Here is a 26,486-nt window from a genome sequence, read left to right on the forward strand (position 1 = left end):
AGGTATGAAGTACATCATCATTATTTCTTCACTGAGCACCTCAAAAGTGTGCTAGGCACTATACAAAGAAACAAGACATGGTCCCTGCCCCTGAGACATTACAGTCTAATGTCTCTGATTTGCTGCCAAAAGCACCAGGTCCATCCCAGATAGAATGCACCGGCTGTGTTATTGACTACATTAGCTCTGCGAGGGCAGAACATATTCAATTTGCTTCTGAATATTCCAGGTTTGTTCTACCATGCCACTGATCTCCACCAGAGCTGGAAATATAACAGCAGTGCAGGTCACCAGCAGTGAAGGAGTTAAAGTCCACAGCAGATTGCTACAGTTGGTTTGGAGGAGAAGGAATACCTTATAGCATGTGTATCTCAGCTCCTGCAATTAACAGGGGTCCCTCCCCTCAAAGCACAGCAGTTGGGTTTTGTCTGCCTCTCCTATTGACCGTACACGTGGCAACGGCAGAATTTAGGGCATTTGTGTCCTAAGCTATCCCAGCCCCTCTTTTGCAAATGCAAAGCACTGGTAAAATGATAACATCTCTCACCACCTGAACAACGAGCACTGGGGAAATCAGTGTTTGCAGCAACCAGTGGATGGGCGGAAGCTTTGCTTCTTCAATAGCCTTGCTGCAAAACTGGGCTTTGCAACTATTTTCTTAGCCAGATGTAATGGGTACTGCAAGTGCTTGGTTCGGTGAGGAGACAGCAGGAATGAGGGTTGAGCCCCACTGTGGAGCTTGGCACTGGTGGGGGCTGAGTCTGAAGATAGCAGGGCAGGGTTATCCGGTGGACTATGGAGACAACAGGGAAGGGGCAGAGCCACCTGGTGGAACTCAAAGGCAACAGGACAGATGGGGCACATTTTGAACCCTGCTGGACACAGCCGTAACAGTGGGAGGTACAAACCTCTGGGGCCAAGCTGCTGGGAGATCCGGGGGGAGGGTCACCAGACTGCTCCTTGCCCATAGGAGACATTAAAGGCATCTAGCCAGAATTATCTATATTTGACCTGTACTGTAACCAGGCAAGGAAGCTGGCTGGCTGGCACAATCAAGGGGATCCCAGGAATGGTTCCCAGTCAGCACCCTCATCTCCCACCTCCCCTCCCCCTTTGAATACAACCAGGCAGCCTTGCTTCCCAGTGCTGTACCTTGGTGGCCAACAGACGGGTCAGATAGATCTCAGACACCATCTTGCTGCCCCGGTCTCCCTCCCGCTGGTCCATGTGGTCATGATTCTTCACTAGGTGCCAAAGTTTGGTGCCACTCTCCAGGTCCGGTGTGATCATGGGGGTCCGTGAACGTAGACTGTCAGGGCTGCTAGCTGTCCGGAGCATGCTCTCTGTGGGAAAATCAAACGCAATGGGAACTTCCCTCCTGACTGAAACCCTAATCCTTGTCCGCTTCCCCTCTACCTCCCTTCCCTTCGCCTGCAGACAGGTGTCTACAGCACAACCACACCCACACTCTGGCCTCTTGCTTTAGTCTGAGCAGACTAAAAGGTCCCTTCCAGCCATGGCAGAGGCACACTGGCAGGACAGTGCAAGCAAAGTTGCTCTGTGGCTCCTTGTACTGTACCTGTTCTGGGGTGCACAAAAGACTTCAGGCTACAAGCTCCCAATGCAGCACCTCTTGTGCACCCGAAATTCATGTACACAAAACTTCCTTGGCTCGGACGTCCCTGTGCCTATTTGAGTTTGCAACCTGTGTTTTTGCTGTCTAGGAAGGGAGATCCCTTAGCAGCTCTCCCTGTTTGCCCTGGATGTACATTTCCCCTGTGTACCACGTTGCACCAATAAAGGAGATGGGCATGTGGTTACCGGAAGCTGTGCTCACAGTCTGGATGGAGCCCAGAGCGAAGGAGAGGGCACAAGAGAGCTGGGAGGTTTGGTGATGCTTGTTTCAATACATCATGCATTCTGTAGTCTGCCTCCTTTTCTGTTCTGTGCTTTGTGTACACACCCTTGTCCCTGGCCCGTCCAGAAGGGCTGTTCCCGTTGGCTCCAGAGAGCAGCCTGTGGGATTTCCCCCACACTCACCATATCTGCTGAGTGACTTGGTGAAGGTGGAAGAGTTCGAGATGTTGTACGCCGAGTTCTGCTTGGGCACCAGTGCCACAGAGGAGCCATCAGTCACCTAAAGGCAGAGCAGTGTGACCAGAATGTGACTCACGGAGATGCACAGAGAGGTTCTGCACAGCAAGGGGAATGCCATTGCAGCAGTGAGAAACCAGTAGCTTTTGGGGTCCACTAATGACACAGGAAACTCTGCGCCCCTTCCCCCTGCGCTGCACCTCTAGAGCACCAGTCACCAGCTAATGCAAATCAGAACCACCGTTCTCCACCGACTCCATACAACAGAGCCTCCGGAGGTAGCAAGATCTTGAACCAATGGGAATCCCAACAGCTGCCTTGAAATTCAGATTAGATAATAGGGGTCCCTGATCTGGCCCTTCACTGACCCTTGGGAAAGGAGAGGGTTCCCCAACGCCGTGATGCAGCCCTGAAACAATCTCCTATCCTGTTACACACACCCACACACAGTGAAGGCCTACACACACACACACACACTGAAGGCCTCCAGTTGCAGTCTCATCCCTCCATCTGGGAAACACTAAACGGGATGCTCATCAGAACAAATGGATGCTGTTCCTTCACTCGCCGGTGGGTTTGCTGGGCAGGGAGATGAGCAGCTTCATCTCCACTCTGTGAGGCTCACAGGTGTTGCCCGCCATCCCCAGACATCGAAACACTGGGCAGTGAACCTAAGTCTCCAGATGCCCAGCCCACAGCAGTGGCCATTAGGCCCCCTGGCCTGGTCTCCCTGCAGCACTAGAAGTGAGGGACATGGACTAGCAGCCAAATCCAGTTCCCACAACATGCTAGGGAAGAAAATTAAACCTCCAGGTACCCAGGCTAGGCCAAGTTCCTTGACAGCTGGCAACTGCCCACTGCCCTACCCCAGTGGTTTACCCCCGCGGGCGACCTGACCTGGTAGTGGGCGAGGGTGTTGAGCCTTTTCCAGTCATTGTCTATCTTTGTGGTCACGTCTTCATCCTGCAGAATGATTCGGGCCATCCTGCCCTGCCGCCACTCTGCACCCATGAAAGAGAAAGGCAGGGAGTTAGTGGCACTATAGATGGGACACAAAACGAATGGGAGGGGAAGAGGGAGAGAGAAGGAGCAAGGCCTGCTGAGCCCTGGCACAAACAGGTAGGAAGCTGCTCCCTCTACAGAGTATCTAATGCACTGGGCATGACGTGGGGTAAAAGCCATTTCTAAGCACCCAAGTGAAGAGGCCGGGCATCAGTTTGGGCCTGGCATCACTGAGCTAACTTTACTCCTCTGTTCTCCATCCTCCTGCCCCTCGCTGGGAATGGGATGGGTCATCATTTCTGGTCTCCTCTGCTCTAGTCTCAACCCACTGCCAGGAATGCTCATCACAAACCAACCCAGAGATGTCTCCAACCCACTGTCCTCCAGTTCTTACAATGCACAGTTTTATTCCCCAGGTTCCTCCCATCTTTGTTGTCACCGTGAGGATTCCTCCGTAGTTTGCAGCTGTTGCTTTGAGGTCAAAGCCACTAGCACCAGAACTCCAGCCAAGGTGGACTGAATGGTTCCTCCCCTGCTTTGAAGCTTCAGTCAATGCTCCTTTCAAACCATTCCCCAGTGTCGCTGTTGGGAGATGTGTGGCTCTCCCATCCTCTCAGAGGGCCAAAACCATAATCTCTACATTGCCTGTCCTGGGCAGCCCGGAGGGTAGGAGTCCAGGCCTGGGAATTGCAGTCAGTGTGGAGCATTTAACACCAAGCTGTTCCCATCATACACACTGCTGTGTGTACCCTGCATACTGAACAGCTAGCCCGTAGCTACTGGATACATTCTCTATGGTATGCAGTGGTGGATTAAGACAGGATCAGATGCAATGGCCCCTCTGGGTCACGTGTTCTACAGGACACCTACATTGGGTGCTCTGCCTCCACCTTCTCTGGAAACAGACTAGCTTGAAGCCCCTCACATTAGGCTCTTCTAGTCAACATTGATTCTCCATCTGTCCTAGCCATATGGCAAATGCCTCTGTCTCTTAATCTCACCCAGGTCCATGTCTCCTGCCTTGGGTCTCTGGGAGTAGGGAACGCCCTTGTAGACGGCATCTAGCAGCTTCTCCTTCACCTGTGTGATGGTGTCGCAATTCAGAACCTTGACAGGAATCTCGGGGGCATTCTCATTCTCAGGGTTCACGCAGTTCAGTGTCTGTACAACACAGAGAAGCAGAGAGACTTGTGTGATGGGACGCACCTCACCTTCGGCCAGGAACATGTAGCCAGGGACACAGGTGTCACAGCGGTCTACTGGCTGTGCCTCCACATCCAGGGGCATTTAGTTTTGAGGAGTGGCAGCTCTGAAGCATTCCCCTGACCCCCAAACTGAATATAATTAACCCCCTCACTCCAGGAAGGCAGAGAGATATCAATAAGGGGATCCCAGCAGCCAGTAAACTAGAACAAACCCGTAAAACTATGCAATCCCGAGCCACACCCATGCCTGGACATATTCCAGAGAACGTGGAGTAGGAGAAGTCCCTATCCCCACCTTCTGGAGAGCATAACATGGGACAATCAGCAGTGCCAACTTCACAGGTGTCTTGTTGGGACAAAGCAATAGATGGTGCTTCAGGGAGACTATTCCTGCATAATCTTAGGCCTGGCATACATTGAAAAATTAGGTTGGATTAACTAAATCGGGCAGGGGTGTGAAAAATCCAAGCTCCTGAGTGGGGAGATGGATTTCCTATGCCAATGGGAGAACCCCTCCTGTCTACACTGAAGCGCTACAGTGGCCCAGGTGTTCCACTATAGCGTTTTAAATGTAGACAGGCCCTTAGCTCTGAAAGGTAAAAGCTCAATTCATGTTCTGTGGATAATAGGCAATAGAAGGGTAACCAACCCCCCGCCCCCACGCTTCCAAAGCAATCCAAGTGAAGATAAGCAAGGAGGAGTCAGCACTGGGTTTAGTCATGGGAAGGGTTTTATTGAATCACCCAGAGGGGGTTGGACAGACAAGGCAATCAAGGTGGGTGGGGTGGGAGAAGGTGAGAACTAGTACCTAATTCCAGGCTCTGGAAAGTAGGAAGAAGATATATAATACCCGCAGCTATCTCTGCCCTTTGCACAGACACCATCACCCTACCCCAGAAAACCCATCGGCTGATTGGTCCAAGCCCCTGCCCACAACGGGCTACGCTCAGTAGCATCTCCTTCCCCCTCCATCTCTGTCAGAGCCCCAGGGTGTGTCGGTGCACTGTATACATCCGTCCAAGAGGGGGACTGACGTGTTTTAAGCTCTCCCAGGTCTGCTGTGATGGCGAGCCTTGTCATGCCACACCCACCCTCCCCAGGACACGCGAGGAACAACACGGTCAGGGTAAGAAGCATGACCAGGGATGCTAGAGAGAGAAAAATGAAACATAAACTGCTCTCTGCAAAGTACCTTGGGCGCCTTAAAGACCTCGTTAAATAGCTGAACCTAGGGGTCCTGGCAAGAACCAGTCCTGGGCGAGGCTCCCGCTTGCACTAACCAGCATTTTGTAGTCAATCTGCTGCCGGATCAGCTTGTCTTCGCTCAGCGAGTAGCGGGCCTCTCCGGTGATGGCGTCAATCGGTCCCTTCTCCATCTGCTGTTTGATGGCACAGTACAGCATAAAGAGAGGCTCTCCAGCACACTCCTGTGGGGTAAAGGGAGGGGGGAAGAGCGAGAGGTGAGAGGGCATCAGACACCAACCCTAACCCTTCAAGGAAGCCCTCAGCTACTGCAAGGAGAAGCAGAATGAAGGAGTCTGCCGTGTCCTCTCAGGATCAATCACCAGTGTGTGGCCTTATAAATACTGTCCCCAGCACTTGCCAAGATAGTCCCAGGCCACCTTTCTGCAGCTCTGTTACCAATAGCAAAACGTGTTATGTTGCAAAATGCTTTGGGGAGCATCAGCTATAAAACATTGCCTTAGGTGTGCACAAAAATGACCCATGCTGTGATCTCAACAGCTGGGGCAAATGGAGGCAATTTACCTTTTTTATCGCCCTCAGAACCAGCTGCTGTTTGTTTCATTGCTATTTTTAAATTAGAATCATAACCCCTAGCCCATTCCCACAATGCTTTCCAGCCATTCTCTGACGAACCCTGCTCACGTGGGGGAGACGCAGGCAGAGAGGTTAAGCTCCAGATCAGAGAGTGAGTCAGCAGCAGAGCTAGTCTGTGCTCAGAGCACCCCTCTACATCTGATCTGGGCAAGCTCTGTCAGCCATCTTGGGTTTTCTGAGCTTGTGGAGTATAATCGATGGCCTGAACTGGCCAAGGGAAACCACCCATGAACGGGACACCCTGCCAAAGGGGGTGGGGAGAGGTATCATCATGGACCCTATCCAAGGATTACAAAGTGGGAGGACCCAGGATTACACCCTTAGCTTCCTTTAAGAGCCAGAAGGATAAGTAGAAAACGCTGATATTACGGCAATGGGGACCACTGCCAGATTCAAGAGGCAGAAGGATTAAGAGGCCAACTAACTACCAACAACCTCATTCACTGGCTTCTCAGTGGAGGCTTGGGCCGAGTGATAGGGTTTCCTTCAATTCACCCAGTCATGTAGCCACCCACATTGCGTGCTTAGGAAGCAGGACATGTCCTCACTGTGAAACAACGTGCTAACCAACTCCTCTGCAACCCTTCAGCCACCACTGCCCCAGCATTCACGGCCCCGTAAAGAGGGGAAGGGGAGACAAATGGAAATGAGCATTACTACAGGATAGTGATGCATGAAAAGGGGCCACAATGGAAAATGTATTACACTGCAACATTCTTGAAAAAGACAAGGCCAGGCCAAGGGTGTAGGTACGGTACCATCATGCGCCAGGGGCTCTAGGGGAGGGGTGGAAGTGTGAGGGGGGATGGGATGGAAACGTACCGGGGTCAAGGCAAATGGAAGGGGTGAGGAGATGGAAGGGGGCCTGGGAGAGCAGGGATGTGAGAATGGGGAGAGCCAAGTCCCACAGCGATGACACTGCTAACATAGTGCCCCACAACTTGAACCTTCCCTCTGAACTGCCTCCAAGAAGCAGGCTTTACCCCTGACCAAACAGGGACAGGAAGAGGGGCGGGCCGGGGGCTAGAAAAAAATCCAGCAGCTTCCACCCAACCAGCACTGCCCCCCCAACCCGTCCGCCTTACAAATAAATTGTACTTTGGTGCAAAGTGCGGCTGCTCTCCCTGTCACCATATGCTGTTAGCATCTCGTTAGCATCTGCGGTAATTAAAGAGACAGCTGCTAACGAGCAGGAACAGGCATACATCATCCCCAGACCTTCCGACAACACGCCTGTCTTTGAAATTATGTTTCATTTGCAAACTTGGCTTCATTAAGTCAGCTTGGAAAAGAGAGAGAGAGGGAGAAAGAGCCCCAGTGTGGGTGCCATGCTGTTTATTAATAGCTTCCTCGTAATGCAAAAGCAAAATAATGACCGTAAACCAACAAGCCCGCTCAGCAATTCCATTCCAGCCGGCGGAGAAACGCCTGCTTTTCTAGTTCGCTTTCTTTGCCTGCTTTCATGAGAGTAAAGAAAGGGAGTCACTTCCTTTGATTGCTTATAAAAGCTCCTGTAAAACTCCCAGCCGGGGGAAAGTGACACAGATGAAGAATAAATTGGAGCAGCCTTCCTGGTCACATCTCGTTTATCTGCTCCATTCTCAGTACGCAGTTTTCTCCCTCTCGCCGGCAGTCCGGCCCCACTCTCTACAGGAACCCGCTGCCGTAGCAGATTGCTTTTTAAAAATGTCACCCCTGAGCACTGACCCATTTCATTTTCCAGCCCAGTGAGGCTCTGCAGATCCCCCTTTTGGAAAGAAAATGAATGTGGAATACGGGGCTCTCTGTATGCAAAGGGCTGGAGAGACATTAATTAACCAATTTGATCCTTTAAAGCGAGTTTTGCATTCTGGAACGGTGACAGGTTGTCAGCCTAGAGGAAGCAGGACAGCCCAGGCACCTGCAGTGCGAGCTTCCTCCACCCAGCACTGCGGAGACCCCCTCCAAGGATGACAGGTATGTCCCTATAGTCCATTCAATCCTTGGCGTCTCTGCCGAGATCTCCAGCAAGAGGGAGCAATTAGTGCCAATCAGGGTGGTTTTTCCACGCTGCAGACCCCTGTTCTCTTGCAGCTGGACTGACCTCACCCAATCATTTCACACAGGTCACCATTAGATGGGAATGATTTTTGGTCACTCCCTGCCACAATCAAATATAAGAGGTGAAAGGCTCTGTGGCCCATTATCAATGGCCCTGTGCTGGACAGTTCTCCCCTTCCCCAAACTCTTTCTGACTAACTCTCTGGTCCATTCCAAGCAGAAGCAAAGATGACAGACAGCGCCCGGACTGGTTGCCATCTCACTGTGGAGCTGGAGCGCATGACCCCCGGGTGATCTAAAACGAAACCACAATGCACTCCCACTGCTGTGAGATAGTGACTGGTGATCTGGAGCCAGTGTCCAAGAGAGCCAGCAATCAGCTGTTTGCAGCAGATCCCATTCTCAATGTCAGTGGAACCCTGCAAAGCATCCCGTTGGACAGTCCTGGGACAGGCCATCTTAGCCCTATATGGTCACACTCCCCTGAATGAAGGAAAGCATCGCCACCACTTTTCACCTCCTCCCAACCAGGTCGGAGAGAGGGATGTTACCTGGAAACTAGTGGGGTTTCTTTGACTTTGACCAGATGGTTCCCTTAGAAGCTCCCTACAATTCCAGGTTGTTACAGAAAGCAAAATATAAGAGGGGCCCAGGGACACCCCAGTGTGGGATCCCCTCTCTGAAACGTACCCAATGATGTACCGCCCCGACGGCACACAGGGCAGCCTGGCTCTAGAACGCAATTCTGCCCAAGCTTCAGGCTGCACCGTTGCCAGCACTTAGTGTGTCTGTGAAAAAGTTACAAAGGAAAATGCTCCTGCAGAAGTTCCCGCGCACACGCAAGACAAGCTGCTGGAAGGAGGCGTGTAAGGGAATGTTTGTGTGGCGTATACATTTGCATGGGGCGGGGGGGGGGGGGGGGAGAGGATAGGCCCTAGGCAGTCTGAGCCAAGCCAGCAAATGCTCACAGTGTCTTACTGATAAGATTTAGCTCATCAGGCACCTAATACCGTGCATTTTTCAATGCTCGTCTCTATTTTTTTCCCTTCTGCCTTCCCCTGGGGTGTCTCATTAAGAGTCTGATGAATGTTGCTGCAGGGCCCTATGAAAGCACCAGGCCTTAGTGATTCCACTGCTGTTGCCTGTCCCCATTTCCTCCTCAAGAGGTAGGGCCAGGAGACACCTAGGCAGGAAGAGAGAAGAGCTCTGGGATCCTATCCTAGGACCGGCTTCATTCTTACACTGGGTGGAGCTAGACACCGGCACTGCACTGTGAGAAACAATACGCAATGTCCCAGTTGTGTATGATGACTGGCCGGCTTGCTTTGCTCCTCTGAGTCACATGCTGCCAGATCCCTCTGTGCAGCCGCATCTCCAGGTGCTAGCTACCATGGGGGCACCAGGGGGTGCATCCACCCTGCTAGACCGTGGTCACAATGCACGCAGGCATGGGGGGCAAATGGGTCTGCGAGTGTAAAAATTGCACCCTGCTCGCTGCACTGCTGCTGTCATTGGCCATACGTGCTCCTGGAAATTCTTCTTGGGGGAAAGCCGGAGACAAGAGGCCCTGCCTTCTATGGCTTTGCACCAGATCAGCAGCAGCAGCTCACATCAGAGGAAGATACCAGGTCAACCGCTAATCAACCAAAAAGTGCATCAGGGCCCTTCAAGGGCAGTTGTTTCTGAGAAGTGTCCTAGCAGCTGTGCACACAAAAAGGCTAGCACGTCCGCATGCCTAATTTACATGCACAATTACCACTACTTGGTGCAAGACATATGTTTCCCTGCTGGCAAACTGTCTGCTGCAATACCTGTTCCATCCAGCTCCAGGGTTTCCTCTCCCTGCCACTTGCAACCCTCACCTCACAGAATCACAGAAATTACATGGCTCTAGCAGGTCCCACCCGTTCCATCTCCCTGAGACCAAGGAGCAGTCCCTATCAGACACATCTTCTAGGGTCTTGTCCAGGCTAATTTTAGGTGTTCCAAGCAAGCAATGAGGCTTCCACCACTTCTCCTGGATGACTATCTCACAGCCTAACAGATCTCACTGCCAGCAAGTTTGTCCTGGTAATCTGCATACATTTTCCTTTAATTATGCCCCTCGGTTCCGCCCTAAATAATCCTTCTCTTCACTGCTCTTTAGACCCGGGAGACTATCCGCTCCCACTGCCAGTTAGCCAAACATCTCCATACAGAGGAGATGTTCCTGGCCCCTCCCCATGTCTCTCTTTTCCTCTTAACTTCTTAGCAGGAGTCATGCCCCAGGACAGACGGCAGCGAGTGAATTGACTCAGAGGAGCTTTCAAATCAGACACCAATGTATCGAGGTGTCAGCAAGGAGGGCAAAGCACACAGAGGACATGGGCTCAGCATTCAGGCTGAAACAGCCAGACCCTGAACTGCATGTTCAACTCCCAGCAGGATTAGTTGAGCCCTTCACGGAACACAATTTGCCTACCTCAGTAGCTCACTCTGTGGGTTTCATCTGAACGAGACCAGCTCCCGTATGCCCCGCACACGCAGCCAGAAACCCGTTGTTAGAATACGCACAGACACACGCACAGAAACGTGAGGGCCTTTGCAACCCCCTTCGCTCACACACTGGCACTGTTTTCAGGAGCAAAGAGCCAGCTAGATGCATCGCGGGGCATTAGCATGTCCAAGCACTGCAACTGCATGCAGTCACAATTACACGAGCAAATCAGGTGCACAAATGCACTCAATTGTATTTTACAATAGCAAATCTTTTCCAAAGGTCTGGCCCTCAGGAGATCACCTGCTACTTTCTGCAAAGTGGGATTCTGTCCCACTGACCTGAATATTTCCCTCCCCTCATGCTGCGGTGAAGGGTGCTAGGCATGGGATCATTTGCTGCCTGCATTTATAACGCCCTTTGAAACCCCGTGTGACGCAAAGCGTGATGCGCAAATGCAAACCCACGGCGTGAGGAGGACACGGCGGGTTTTTAAAGGCAAAACCTCACTCCTCTCCTGCCGTGGGAAAACGACAGACACTGTACAGATATATTTTTATAGATAGGGGCCATCCCTAGACAGAGGCACGACGCGAAGTGCATTTAAGTGATATTATAAATCACCTCTCACTGGCGATCACTCAGGTCTGCGGAGGCGCCTGCTCACCCACACTCCTCTCCTGGAAATGGTTCAAACCTTCTTTATCTTAATGAGGGATGAAATCGCACAAAAACGGCTCCGTGCCACCAGGACTCGCTGAGGAAACACCAGGCGAGATCCTGGGGAAGCGGCTCTGCTGACTGACAAACAGGCAGCACATTTAACCCAGCTTGCTTCCTTCTGGAGCACGCAGCAGACCGCCGGTCCTACCACTCTGCCAGCGAACTCTGCCGCTGCACTTTCCCACCGCTGCAGCCCTAACGGTGGGGATGGTTGTGGAGACAGCACTCGGGTGGCTTTATCTCCACTGAATAATATTAGATGAGCCAGCGGTAAAAATACTCCCACTCCATTTACACCTCAGCTTCCTCCCTTGCTACTGTGGGTGGAGCTGCGCCCAGGTGAATTATGGCCACCAGGTTTGCAAGTGCAGGGCAGGAAACGCAGATGCTGTGTGCCAACTGGGTATGGAGATGCAGTGAGCCTGGCTGAAAGAAGGGGGCTCCTTCTAAAGGCACTGACACCTCCTGAACAGCTCGGAATAACAGCCTACTGAGAGGCCATTCGGCTCCCGTGTTGCTGATCTGCCATGCTGGGTCTACAGGATGTGGGCGTGAGACCAGCACCTTTGCTGCTCAGAGTCTACCTGCCTCCTGCTATTCATGCCCCCACTCGGCGTCCCCGCCCCACACTGCCAACACATCAGTCAGCACGATGGCAGTTTTGTGGAGTGGGGGGGTGAATGGCTGGAGCCGAGGGACTCCGGAAGGTGCCATTTCCCTGCTGAACAGCCTTAGCTATAAAAGATACAGAGAAAAGCAAAGCAGCTGACTAGACAGGGCAGGGCAGCAGAACAGGCTCTGCGTCGAATGGGCTACAGAGCATTCACAGCTAGAGCTTGAACAGGGAGGGGCCAATCCTGGGGCCCTGGCTCCTGCATTACTCTGGCAAACTCCCATTCCCGTAAGTGGGGGTTGGGCTGAGTACGGCCCTCAGGATTCAGATGACACCAGCACCGGGCCTTGCTCTAGCACCTTCCATGCAGGGAGCTCAAAACACTGTGGGTATGTCTACACTTAAACCACCACAGCTGCGCCGCTCCAGTGCAGACACCATCGATGCCAACAGGAGTTCTCCTAATCCACCCGCCCGAGAGATACTAGCTAGGTTGACGGAAGAATTCTTCCAGAGACCTAGCACTGTCTGCACCGGGGATAAGGTTGGCATAGCTGCGTCTCTCATGGGGGTGGGTTTTCCACACCTCTGAGAGATGTAAGTTCCCAGTGTAGACCAGCCCTTTGTGTTAGGCTAGACAGAATTGGGTTTAGCCTCATGACCCTGCCCTGTGGGGAGGTAAGTCAGAATCACTAGCTCCATTTTACAGAAAGAGGGAGAAACTGAGGCACTAAGTGGGGAAGTGATGTGCCCACGGTCACACAGCAAGTCAGTGGCAGACCTGGGAACCCAGATCTCCTGGCTCCCCATCCACACACCATCCCATCCCAGCACAGAGGTGGTTCCCACAGGGAAGAGGCCAGGCCCTGGCCCCTGGGGCTAGTGGTCTCTTCCACACTCACCTTTAAAAACTTGTACAGGAGGAACGTGAACCAATTTGTCAGCATCTTCTCAGCCACAGACTCCGTCCTGTAGGGAAGGCAGAGAATAAGAACGTCACAACAGAGAAGTGGAGGTCTCCGATTTTTCCTGTAGTCTCCTCAGTCTCGGACCTTTTACCCATTTCTCATCTGCTTTACAGGTCATGTCCTGGAAGGCAGAAAACTCAGAACAAAGGGGCAGGAGGCGGCAGTAAGAGTCCTGGGGGTTGCTATGACAAAAAACTAAAGATGGTCCCTTTGGGAGTCAATCCCGGCCTGCCACAGGGAGAGCTCATTAGAGAGGAGCCTGCTCACCTCCAGGACTCAGACACAGGAATCCAGCCAAAGGGAGAAGCAGAGCTGTCTCCACTCCCTGTCAGCATCACCTTAGTAGGGAGGAGGAGACAGCAGCCACGGCTCCTCCTTAACTGGGGAACTTGAGGTGGATCTCGTAAATTTCACCCACTGGGGTTCATCTTAATGTCTTCAATGGGAGGAGGGCATTTGAGGCATCCAATATGAATATTATAACAAATCCAAATATTACGACAAATCCTAGAACACCATATTTGTCACCATGCTATACACTTAGGCCATGCAGAACTTCGGCAACAGCTGGGGTACAACTCTGATCTTTCTGCTCCAGACGCTCAGGCCTCTGCCACTTGAGCTAAAGGAGAATCACCATAAGCTGCTAGCAATGCCTGGCCTATGACACATGGTTCAGCAGATGTGATTTCAGCCAGTAAAGGCCATCCTTTACAATATTCTGCACAAGCAATGGACCCTACACATGAACCAACTGGAAACTTAGGCTGTCTTCCATGTTCCTTTGGAGCACTGAGCAAGGATCCTTGACCAAGAAAAGGGGGGTTTATCCCCTATGATTGGTTCCTTGCCCATGGAGCGGAGGTGGGCTGACTGGTGATCCTTGGTGTGGCACATGCCTGTTTCCCAGCAAGGTGAATGTGATGGAGGAGGAGTTTGGAGCAAACTTTGATGGAGCTGTCAGTCAGTGCTAGCTCCGCAAGGCGCTGAAACACAGAGACTGACAGATAAAGTGATACTTATCAAACTTCGAGGGTGCAGCCTCTGGAAGCAGCCTCTTGCTTCTGGAAAGCTCAGTTCCAATTTGGATCACATCATGCGCAAAAACACTGTAGGAGAGTAGGGACGGGGAGTGCAGAATTGTTTCCTATGTACATTTGGGAATATCACAAAACCACCTAAGATTCCAGCACAGTTAGTCATGTCCGGACAGCAGAGGGCCTGAACTGGAATAGTAGGGGCTGCAGGTCAGGCGTGAGGTGGACCAACAGATCTGCGTGAAGGGGCCCAGGAGAGGAATAGCAGGGGATGATGTGGGTCAGGATTGAAGTGCACAGACAGAACTGCGTGAGAAGCCTCGGTCTGGAATAAGAGAGGGTGCTACAGGTTGGCGGTGAGATGATCAGCCGAACTCTGGAGGCAGGGCAGGAATGGAACGGCAGCGAATGATGCAGATCTGGATTGAGGTGAATCGGGCAGGCTGCATAGGGGAAACTTGCATGGTGTCTGCTTGCAACGTGTACGTCCCTGCACATGAGAGGCCTCGTGCTGTCACCAGGATCAACGTTCTCTTTAACACATTCATTTCTTTAAAAAGCCACTCGCACTTCCTTAAAAAGAAAAAACCCAGACCGTTCCCACTGAAATTCTCTAGTTATGCTTTTTCAGCTGCTCCATCCATTAATCATCAGATCAGCTATTTTCGAATGCAGATGCTCACAAAAGCACAAGCAACACTAATGACCTCGAGAAGGTAACTGCCTTCCCGCTGCACTGGGGGAGTGAAGAGGAACACAGAAAAATGCCTTTATTTAAAAAACAAAAAACCCCAACGCTTGGAGTCCTGCAGACTTTGCGCTGCGTCCCCATGACACAAAGGAAGCGCCACGTGGGGAGAATGGGAAGGGAACAATTAATGATCACAGATTGTTTGGAGCAGATCACCTTTCCTAGTGTTAATTTCATCTGAGCTGCTTTTGAGCAGTCCTGCCCCCACCTCAGCCTGCTCTTCAAGGAGAGGGGTGCATGTGAGAAGGAGAAGGTATCACGGGAAAGAGGGAACTGGAGGATGAAAATGAAGAAGTTTAATAGACATCCCTCCTCAGCCGTCCGGATTGTACGAGAGTTGCAGAATAGCCCCTCCCGTTCATTTTCAAGTCAGCTTCAGCTTCCCTTGGGAGATTCTTCCACAGTCATGGTTACAAGCGGATGTTCGTATTTATCTGCGATGTGGCCAGGTGCCACAGTTAGAGGGGATTATACAACAGTAAAATTACTAAACACCACATCTCCCCGGCCTGGTTAAAGTTAATCCTGTTACTCTTGATGTTCAATCCCACCCCCTTATCCACCAGCAGCCGACTACAAAGGATGGAGGAGGAAGAGCCCAGAACTCAGCTCTCGTGTGAGGGCATGGGGACTGGTGGAAATCGGTTCATTCCTTGAACATAACCACACAGCAATTAGATGAGAGTAAAAAGAAAGGGATCAAGCTAGGACTAGCCATGGCCAATACACCTCAATCCTGCCCTGCAGCACTCTTGCTACTGAGGCCTGACCCCCACACTGCTCTCTGCCAGTACCCCTCACTCCTGCCTGTCAGTCCCCCCTGCTATTCCGCTTGTGGGCCCCTCACAGCTCCTCCAATGCACCTCAATAAATCTAACACCCACTGCATTAAATCTTCCGCGCTGCTTAGGCCCTCTGGGAACACAAACTCCTCCTGCATCTGTGCAAGCTGAGACAGAGGTAGCGAGGGCTGGGCCTGCTTTCCTCGCTGGCCTTGGACCGCTGCAACGATTTGGAGGATACGGCTGCCGGGGGCTCCCCAAGCCAGGGCTCACTCACTCTCCTTTTACTGATATTGATTTTCTTGATTCTGGAGCTTTGCTTGGCAGCGGCTCTGCAGTGCTCCAAGTGACCCACAATCTGATCATCCGGCTAAATATTTCAGTGAAACCAGTTGTATTATGTAAACGGGAGAGCGGTTGCAAGAGAGGAGGGGAAAGGCAGTGCAAGCAGAGTGCTGGGGAGGAGGATAATGGTGAGATTGTGCAGAGAAAGGAAAACCCACAAGGTCACATCCCCAGGGTCTTACTCAGGCAAAGTCCTCACCAGGTCAATAGCCAGAACTTGGTCCATGTATCCTCCCCAGTCACCTTCTATCTGCGGCACTCAGGGCAGACATTAAAAAGTACAGAACTCCTGGGAGGTAGAGGTCAACCCCATTTTACAGATGGGAAAACTGTGACACAGGGAGGGGAAGCAGTCACCCAAAGAGAAACAGACAGACAGGAGGTGGTTAGTAGAAGACCTAGAAGAAGGGTACCTATCCTGGTACTTCCAATGAAAAATTCCACTCTTTGGAAATTGATCTCTATGCCCAAAAGAGCAGCAAGCCCCTAAGTGACACCTATGCAAAGGCCAACAGACCTTGGAAACCCTGAGTACGTACACACACCTTCTCCTGGAGCCCTCAGGTGCTGTGGTGCTGGGTAGAGGACAGTGTGGCACTGGGAAAGGCGAGCTCTAGGAAGAGGAAGGAAGCAGGGAGAGGCCAGGTGCTGTGATGGTGTCGTTTATTAATTGGTTTTGTTCTGCACTTGGTATATCTTTCAATATTCATCGGCCCGTGAGAGGACTGCTCAGCTCTGTCATTAAGTATTGATGGGGCACAGCAGACTCACAGTGGAGCTGGAAGGCTGCCGCCTGCTCGCACTCCCTTCCTGCTCCCGTCTCTCCCCCAGCCCCGTGCCAGACAAGCTGCTTGTGAAAATCCACTTGACTTGCATGAAACCCCCGGCCTGCCTGGTCATGTGAACATGCCCTGAAGAGGCATGGGGGAGGGTTAACTGCAGAAGGGAAGCCTGACACAGCCTAAGGAGACATTGGAGCATTCCAGCCAGGTGGGAGCTGCACATTTGCTTGGTGGCAACCAACCAGGGAGTCAGCTACGGAGGCCATTGAGGTGAGGTAAAGTACTGCTGAGATGCTGACTGCTGGTAACTGCTCCTGGCCAAGTAAAGGCCAGGAGCACCAGGTTGCTGGAAGGGGTGCCAGAAGGTGGTCCGGGGCACTGGAACGCCGGTGAGAACGGTGGAGGCCGGAAGCAGTGCTGGAACGCTGGCGGGAATGGCAGGGACACTGGAACGCCAGCAGGAATGGCAGGGACACTGGAACACTGGCAGGAATGGAGGATGCACTGGAACACCGGTGGGATGCTGTCCGGGGCGCTGTAATGCCGCCAGGAATGGCAGGGGCACTGGAATGTCAGATAGAATGGCAGGGGCACTGGAATGCCGGCGGGATGCTGTCCAGGGCACTGGAACGCTGGCAGGAATGGCAGGGTGCCAGAGGGAGTGCTGGAATGCAGGCAGGAATGGTGGGAGCATTGGAACGCCAGCAGGATACTGTCCGGGGTGCTGGAATGGCAAGGGCACTGGAACGCCGGCAGGAATGGCAGAGGCGCCGGAACGCCGGTGGGAATGGCAGAGGCGCCGGAACGCCGGTGGGAATGGCAGGGTGCCAGAGGGAGCGCTGGAACGCTGGCAGGAATGGCAGAGGCGCTGGAACGCCGGCGGGAATGGCAGAGGCGCTGGAACGCCGGCGGGAATGGCAGAGGTGCCGGAGGGAGCGCTGGAACGCCGGCGGGAATGGCAGGGTGCCGGAGGGAGCGCTGGAACGCCGGCGGGAATGGCAGAGGCGCCGGAACGCCGGTGGGAATGGCAGAGGCGCCGGAACGCCGGTGGGAATGGCAGGGTGCCGGAGGGAGCGCTGGAACGCTGGCAGGAATGGCAGAGGTGCTGGAGGGAGCGCTGGAATGCCGGCGGGAATGGCAGAGGTGCCGGAGGGAGCGCTGGAACGCCAGCGGGAATGGCAGAGGTGCCGGAGGGAGCGCTGGAACGCCAGCGGGAATGGCAGAGGTGCCGGAGGGAGCGCTGGAACGCCGGTGGGAATGGCAGAGGCGCTGGAACGCCGGTGGGAATGGCAGAGGCGCTGGAACGCCGGTGGGAATGGCAGAGGTGCCGGAACGTCGGCGGGAATGGCAGAGGCGCCGGAACGTCGGCGGGAATGGCAGAGGCGCTGGAACGCCGGTGGGAATGGCAGAGGTGCCGGAACGTCGGCGGGAATGGCAGAGGCGCCGGAACGCCGGTGGGAATGGCAGGGTGCTGGAACGCCGGCGGGAATGGCAGGGTGCCGGAAGGAGCGCTGGAACGCCGGCAGGATGCAGCTGGGTGCATCACTGCGGTGGTAGCATTAGCCTGTGCTAGCTCACCATAGGTCTCCAACTCTACACAGCATCCCCAATGATGCGGAGTTCCCGTTGTCCAAGCAGCTGTTAGCCATGGATCAATTTGCCTTTAGTGCATGATGCCAACACCTCCCCTACTCATTCCACATCTCCGCACGTAAGTCAAATGAGAAGCCCCACAGTTAGCACTGGGGAAAACCATGGATATGTTTTCCCTCTCTCATGCTAGCCAGGCACTGGGAGCCTCCTAGAGACAGAGGAAAAACTGTCTGAAGTGGCTGAAAAACTGGGCGGGAACCAACAAGTTACAGGTCCAACGCGTTGGTACTGCCAGTGGCTCCTGCCACTGCAGCCCGCCATCTAATGTACACATGGCAGGGGCCCTGCACCACAACTGATACAACACAGCACTCATCCAATGGCAGACCTGGCGGGAATCCTGGCTAACCTCGAGCCTAGGAACCCACAGGTGCTGGACACCTGATATTGGCCAATTTGGAAGCCTGCAAAGGCAGTACAGAAGGATGGGCATGTCTGGCCCTCTCCCTACACCTCAAAGCAGCCAGAGCCAGGACGGGGTGAGGAGGAAATCTATAGGCAAAGGTCTCATAGGGAAGTGTGAATTTCTGCACTAGGGACCCAGCAGGGAAAAACACGCTGTCAAGGGAGTGGAAGAAACTGAGGGTTTCACTTCCAAGGAATAGCCTGGTACCCTGAGAAAGCTCCATCTCCAGCACTGAAGGGTTCGATCTGACATCAAAGAACTTCAGAAAGCAACTAGTTTCTAAATCCCTGGCTTAAAAAAAAAACTTGCAAGGTTCTCTAAGCACTGAAATAAAGCACGGCTTCTGAGCACCCAACTATCTGAAACTCAGGGAGCTTTTCCCAAGGTCCCACACCCATCTCTTGCAGGGAAGTCTTTCTGAGTGAATCTCTCACACAACCAAGGAAATGCTTTACCAAGGGTCGTACCCTTTGGATGCTGCCACCACTGCCACCAACTCAGCTGATGGAGAAGACACCTGATCACATCACAAAAGGGGGGCACAGTGCACTTCCAATACATGCACAGACATACACAGGGATGAGGGGGCAGGAGCAGGGCAGCGGTTCGCATACCAAACTGTTGTGCTCTCCGGAGTTTGACCACAAGGAACCACAGGCTAGAGCAGTGGACAGAACACCTCTGCTTTCACACTGCAGAGCAAGATGCCCTTATACTCCACCATGGCCAACGGCATCAGCACTGATTCCTCCCCTTCGCTGTGTGACAGGTGAGCGGGAATCGTCACCAGAGGCACAGACATCGTGAGACTTTCATGGAGCTTTGTACACCGGCGATGAAGATCATGGTGCACTTTTTGTACTGGTAGCACGGGCCAGCGGGGGCTCCATCAGAGTCTATCCGAAGCATATATTTTAGACAGACACTCACCTCCGCAAGAGCAGCTTGGGATGGTTCTTACTCTCCAGGTTCTTCTCAATCAGGTCTGAGAGGAGTTGCTTCAGCACGCCTGTGGCATACTCCATCTCCCCCTGCAGCGCTGTCATGATCAGGGAAGCCACGTTGCCCCGGTCCCGCATGGAGAAGCTGCGTTGCGCCTCCAAGGTGCGGATGAAGGTTAGCAGGAAATGCTTCTTGTTCAAGAGCTGCCCAAAGAGGCTCAAGGACTTCTCCACATTCGCCTGGACCTGAGGGGACAAAACAACCACCCTGAGTCAGACTTTGGGGGCAGACATGCTGGAGAAGGAAGGGGGACTGCACCTTGTTAGTGTCCTGGACTTACTCTCCTTCCCATTCTGTGCCTTAGCAATGCAGAGAGCTCAGAGAAGCACATCTGACTTCATGTGCACTACCAGGCATGCTGCAGCGGGGGAATCAAGGAATATAGGAATTGTCATACCAGATATAGCCAGTTGCCCATCTAGCTAGCATCCTGTCTCTAGCAGTGGCCAGTACTGGGTACTCCGGATGAAGAGGAAAGAACCCCCCTAGTGAACAGTTCTGGAATAGCCGGCAGCAAACAGAGGACAGGCAAACTGAGGGAGCTTGCCTGGAAGCTCACTTGGCGGGAGTTCCCACAGAGGTTTTTTTTTGCCTTTCAGGCTTCTGTGAGCAGTAAATACAACATCTAAAGACACTCTTAGAAGGAAGACATTATGGATAGTGAGCTATCAGCTGTTGTGACCTGCACAGGATGTGCCATGTTTGTCTTTCTCCCAGAGGATAGAAGCGACTTCGTCTGTAGGAAATGCAAGCTGGTCTCCATATTGGAGGAGAAGGTTAAAGGACTAGAGACCCAAGTATCAACCCTGCATTGCATCAGAGAAAAAGAAGATTTTCTGGATAGAAGTCAGTATTTGGTACTGCAGGCACAGCATGCTGAAGAATCTGAGAGGGCAGTGCAGAACAGAGAAGAAAATTGGCAGCATTTGACCTCCAGAAGAAGAAAGGGGAGAACCCATGTACCCCCAATGCAGATAGGGGTAAGAAACCGTTTTCAGGCTCTCTGCACAGGTACTATGGTGGAGAATGGTTTGGAAGAGTCATCTGAGGGAAGGGATCAGAAGGAGACCCCATCAACTGGAAGGCATGGGATGCACTGAACTAGGGATGGGGGTCCCACGACCACCTCTCCCAAGAGGAGGAGACAGGTGGTGGTGGTCAGGGACTCCCTCCTAAGGGGGACGGAGTCATCCATCTGCCATCCAGACCAGAAAACTTGAGAAGTGTGCTGCTTGACCTGGAGCTAGAATTCAGGATGTGACGGAATGTCTGCCAAGACTGATCAAGCCCTCAGACCACTACCCCTTCCTACTTCTCCATGTGGGCACCAATGATACTGCCAAGAATGACCTTGAGCAGGTCACTACAGACTACGTGGCTCTGGGAAGAAGGATAAAGGAGTTTGAGGTGCAAGTCATGTTCTCGTCCACCCTCCCTGTTGAAGGAAAAGGTCCAGGTAGGGACCACCGAATTGTGGAGGTAAATGCGTGGTTATGCAGGTGGTGGCGGAGAGAGGGCTTTGGATTCTTTGACCATGGGATGTTGTTCCAGCAAGAAGGATTGCTAGGAAGAGATGGAATCCACCTAACAAAGAGAGGGAAGAGCATCTTCACAGGCAGGCTTACTAATCTAGTGAGGAGGGCTTTAAACTAGGTTCGCCAGGGGATGGTGACCTAAGCCCAGAGGTAAGTGGGGAAGTGGGATACCAGGAGGATACATAAAGAGGAGGGTGCAACAGGGGAGGCCTTCTGATTCATATTGAGAAAGTAGGGCAATCGGCTAGTTATCTTAGGTGCCTGTATACAAACGCAAGAAGCCTGGGAAACAAGCAGGAAGAATTGGAAGCCCTGGAACAGTCAAGGAACTATGATGTGATTGGAATAACAGAGACTTAGTGGGGTAACCCACATGACTGGAGCACTGTCATGGATGGGTATAAACTGTTCAGGAAGGCCAGGCAGGGGGAAAATGGTGGAGGAGTTGCACTGTATGTAAGGGAGCAGTAAGATTGCTCAGAGCTCCAGTATGAAACTGCAGAAAAGCCTGTTGAGAGTCTTTGGGTTAAGTTTAGAGGGGAGACCAACCAGGGTGATGTTGTGGTGCATGTCTGCTCTAGACCACCAGACCAGGAGGATGAGGTAGACGAGGCTTTCTTTGGACAACTAACAGAAGTTTCCAAATGAGAGGCCCTGGTTCTCATGGGGGACTTCAATCACCCTGACGTCTGCTGGGAGAGCAATACAGCAGTGCACAGACAATCCAGGAAGTTTTTGGAGAGTGTTGGGGACAACTTCCTGGTGCAAGTGCTGGAGGAACCAACTAGGGGCCGTGCTCCTCTTGATCTGCTGCTCACAAACAGGGAAGAATTGGTAGGGGAAGTAGAAGTGGGTGGCAACCTAGGCAGCAGTGACCATGAGACAGTTGAGTTTAGGATCCTAATAAAAGGAAGGAGGGCAGCAGAATATGGACCCTGGACTTCAGAAAAGCAGACTTTGACTCCCTCAGGGAACTGATGGGCAGGATCCCCCGGGAGGCTATGAGGGGGAAAGGAGCGCAGTAGAGCTGGCTGTATTTTAAAGAAGCCTTATTGAGGGAGCAGGAACAAACCATCCCAATGTGCAGAAAGAATAGCAAATATGGCAGGTGTCCAGCTTGGCTTAACGGAGAAATCTTCGGTGAGCTTAAACACAAAAAGGAAGCTTACAAGAAGTGGAAACTTAGATGACTATGGAGGAGTATAAAGATATTGTTCGAGCACGCAGGGGTGTACTCAGGAAGGCCAAAGCAGAATTGGAGTTGCAGCTAGCAAGGGATGTGAAGGGTAACAAGGGTTTCTACAGGTATGTTAGCAAAAAGAAGGTGGTCAGGGAAAGTGTGGGCCCCTTATTGAATGGGGGAGGCAGCCTAGTGACAGATGATGTGAAAAAAGCTAAAGTACTCAGTGCTTTTTTTGCCTCGGTCTTCACAGACGAGGTCCCAGACTGCTGGGCAGCACAGTATGGAGGGGAGGTAAGTAGCCCTCAGTGGTGAAAGAACAGGTTAAGGACTATTTAGAAAAGCGGGACATGCACAAGTCCATGGGGCCAGATTTAATGCATCCGAGGGTGCTAAGGGAGTGGCTGATGTGACTGCAGAGCCATTGGCCATTATCTTTGAAAACCCGTGGCAACCGGGGGAGGTCCTGGTTGATTGGAAAGAGACCAATATAGTGCCCATCTTTTAAAAAGGGAAGGAGAATCCGGGAAACTACAGACTGGTCAGCCTCACCTCAGTCTCTGGAAAATCATGGAGCAGGTCCTCAAGGAATCCATTTTGAAGCACTTGGAGGAGAGAAAGATGATCAGGAACAGTCAACATGGATTCACCAAGGACAAGTCATGTCTGACCAACCTGATTGCCTTCTATGACGAGATAACTGGCTCGGTGGATATGGGGAAAGCGGTGGACTTGATAGATCTTGACTTTAGCAAAACTTTTGACACGGTCTCCCACAGTATTCTTGCCAGCAAGTTAAAAAAGTATGGGCTGGATGAATGGGCTGCATGAATGGTGGATAGAAAGCTGGCTAGATCGTCAGGCTCCATGGGTAGTGATCAATGGCTCAAAGTCTAGTTGGCAGCTGGTATCAAGCGGAGTGCCCCAGGGGTTGGCCCTGGGGCCGGTTTTGTTAAAATCTTCAGTAATGATCTGGATGATGGGATGGATTGCACCGTTAGCAAGTTCACAGATGACACTGAGCTGTGGGGAGAGGTAGATACGCTGGAGGGTAGGGATAGGGTCCAGAGTGACCTAGACAAACTGGAGATTGGGCCAAAAGAAATCAGATGCGATTCAACAAGGACAAGTGCAGAGTCCTGCACTTAGGATGGAAGAATCCCATGCACTGCTACAGACTGGGGACCGACTGGCTAAATGGCAGTTCTGCAGAAAAGGACCTGGGGATTACAGTGGACGAGAAGCTGGATATGAGTCAGCAGTGTGCCCTTGTTGCCAAGAAGGCTAACGACATATTGGGCTGCATTAGTAGAAGCATTGCCAGCAGATCGAGGGAAGTGATTATTCCCCTCTATTCGGCACTGGTGAGGCCACATCTGGAGTATTGTGTTCAGTTTTGGGGCCCCCACTACAGAAAGGATGTGGACAAATTGGAGAGAGTCCAGTGGAGGGCAACGAAAATGATTAGGGGGCTGGGGCACACGACTTATGAGGAGAGGCTGAGGGAACTGATCTTATTTAGTCTGCAGAAGAGAAGAGTGAGGGGCATTTGATAGCAGCCTTCAACTACCTGAAAGGGGATTCCAAAGAGGATGGAGCTAGACTGTTCTCAGTGGTGGCAGATGATAGAACAAGAAGCAATGGTCTCAAGTTGCAGTGCGGGAGGTCTAGGTTGGATATTAGGAAAAACTATTTCACTAGGAGGGTGTGGTGAAGCACTGGAATGGGTTACCTAGGGAGGTGGTGGAATCTCCATCCTTGGAGGTTTTTAAGGCTCAGCTTGACAAAGCCCTGGCTGGGGATGATTTAGTTGGGGTTGGTCCTGCTTTGAGTAGGGGGTTGGACTAGATGGCCTCCTGAGGTTTCTTCCAACCCTGATATTCTATGATTCTATGGGCAAGTGTCTTCCAAACCCCATCAGTCAGTGGTTGGCATACGCCAGAAAGCATGAAGGTTATAGTCCTTCTATACAAAATGCAACCGTATCTAATATAAGCAACGGTGCTTTCTCTATCAACAGGCATGTTTCATCTTTTCTTACTCCTGCTGAGCTTTTGTCCTCAAAGATACCTTGTGGCTACGAGTTCCACAGATCAAATATGCACTGTGTCAAAAACGATTTCCTTTTGTCGGTTTTCCATTGGCTGCCTTGCTAGTTCATTGACTGTCTTGTTGCCCTATCTAAGCACTACGGTAACACAAATAATAAATAATGATAATAAAGAGGAGCCGGATTTCCCTTCTCTGTGTCATTGCATCCTCTCTTATTGTCTCCTGTCTAAACTCAGCCTTTCTAATCGCTCCTTACAGGGAAGTCTCCCCAGGCCTCCAACTCTATTCATCAGCCATCCTCTTCAGCTTTTATTTCTATTAGTTGGGAAATTAGAACTGCCCTGCTGTGTGTCACCCCCTTGCTATCATCTGGGCATGATTTTCCTCATGTAATGCCACATAGCTACCCAGCTGTGTATGGCACATACTGGTCATGTGCGGGTGACAGTGCCTCTGGGCTCAGTGCAGGTAAATACAAACTGGGAGCATGCCCACTTCACGGCACAGCAGACAGCTCCCTTAGATTAAATTACCTCCATATGAACAGCCTGAGGCACCATCCCTCTGGATTGATACCCCTCACCTCCCCAGGCCACCACCTGGTGCTGCCAGGCTCCACTCAGCGCACATCCAGCCTTCCAATGAGATAGGGTTTGAGGGAGGGTGGGGTTGGCAAGAGTGAAAAGGAAAGAGTTAAAAAACAGGGGGAACCTAGAAGATCCTCCCGCAGCTGTTGCTCAAGGTATGAGGAGGGGAAGTGCTATTGGACAACACCGGGCCGCCTTGCCCCTACGTTCACAAGCCTGCTGGGAGCCCAGATGCCCTTGCAGAGGCTGCTGTGTGCCACTACTGGGAGACCTGTTTCTTCGACACAGGCTCTGTATTCGTAACTGGCCACAGGCCACCTCTCTGCCCACAGTGGGGTGAGGCTGTGGAAGCAGCAGCAAAGCACTGCCTGAGCAGAGAACAAGAAGAGCCTATCTGCAAAGAGATGCCTTCAGGGCAGTTGCGATGACGAGATTAGAACAGCATGTCCACAAACTCATTCTCCCTCTCCAGCATGCAGCCCTACCTGGGTGGATCGTACCTTCCTCTCACAGAGACTTGGGCGGATTGGCGCTTTTTTACACTTTGGCAACGAGTATTTGTCAGGCTAACGGTGTCACTGAATTTATGTGAGCAAGGGTGCAGGTGCGTACGCACACACACACTCTCTAACTTCCTATTTCCTATTCAATGAGAAATTGAATTCACTTTATACCCAGCAAAGACCCCGGACCAGCTCTTTGGACATTCCACAGCATAAGAAAACATCTCCCCCTTCTCTACCTTTCCAAATTAAAGAACTGCCAAAATACTGAGCTCGCTAAAGGACATAAGTGTCCAAACTTTTCTGGCTGGATCTCAGCACATGAAGCGCAAAATACTTTGACTGAGGGGGTGGGGTATGGAGACTTCCAGTACCAACCCAGTTTTGGTCAGCAGTGACTGACAGTTGTTACTAGAGATGGATGAAATTTTTCACACTCAAAGTCTTCCCACTGGAAAACACGGTTTCATCAAAGTAAAGTATTTTCCGTGGGAAAATGTCAACGTTAATGAATTTTTTCCCCATTTTCCGATCAGGAGAATCAAAATGAAAATGTCGTTTCAAGCCAACGTTGAAACCAAGCAACATTTTTCATTTCAAAATGTCAGCTCGAAATGAAAAATGGGACTTCAACGCCTCCCATTATTTTGCTGAGATTGAAACTTTTTGGCATTTTTCATTCTGTGAAATTTCCCAATGTTCCATGGCAGAAACTAATTCCAAACTCTGGGTATTTCCCATGGGAAGAACCTCCCCCTTCTCTCATCACCAACAGGTGGCTGTTGGCTAGTTTGGGTGACCACGGGTTTGTGGGTCACAGCCCAGTCCCAACAGCCCAGGTGTCCACCTCACACCGCAAAGCACACCACAGCTAGCACTCGCTGGCCTCTTGTTGGCAATCTCAGCAGAAT

At 51.9% G+C, this 26,486-nt stretch overlaps 1 protein-coding gene across 1 annotated transcript in view; it reads right to left on the reverse strand.

Annotated features, from left to right (window-relative positions):
* PLXNA1 (plexin A1) overlaps positions 1-26,486 on the reverse strand; it is a 241,253-nt gene that overhangs the window by 17,315 nt on the left and 197,452 nt on the right. Inside the window, exons 21-27 of the mRNA XM_077821410.1 lie at positions 19,647-19,903; positions 12,895-12,961; positions 5,582-5,728; positions 4,098-4,257; positions 2,992-3,095; positions 2,041-2,137; positions 1,153-1,343 (exon numbers count right to left, since the gene is read on the reverse strand). Of these exons, the coding sequence (XP_077677536.1) occupies positions 1,153-1,343; positions 2,041-2,137; positions 2,992-3,095; positions 4,098-4,257; positions 5,582-5,728; positions 12,895-12,961; positions 19,647-19,903 (1,023 nt within the window). The remainder of the gene's footprint in view (positions 1-1,152; positions 1,344-2,040; positions 2,138-2,991; positions 3,096-4,097; positions 4,258-5,581; positions 5,729-12,894; positions 12,962-19,646; positions 19,904-26,486) is intronic.

The sequence above is a fragment of the Eretmochelys imbricata genome, chromosome 7, assembly GCF_965152235.1.
Source record: "Eretmochelys imbricata isolate rEreImb1 chromosome 7, rEreImb1.hap1, whole genome shotgun sequence".
Lineage (NCBI taxonomy): Eukaryota > Metazoa > Chordata > Testudines > Cheloniidae > Eretmochelys > Eretmochelys imbricata.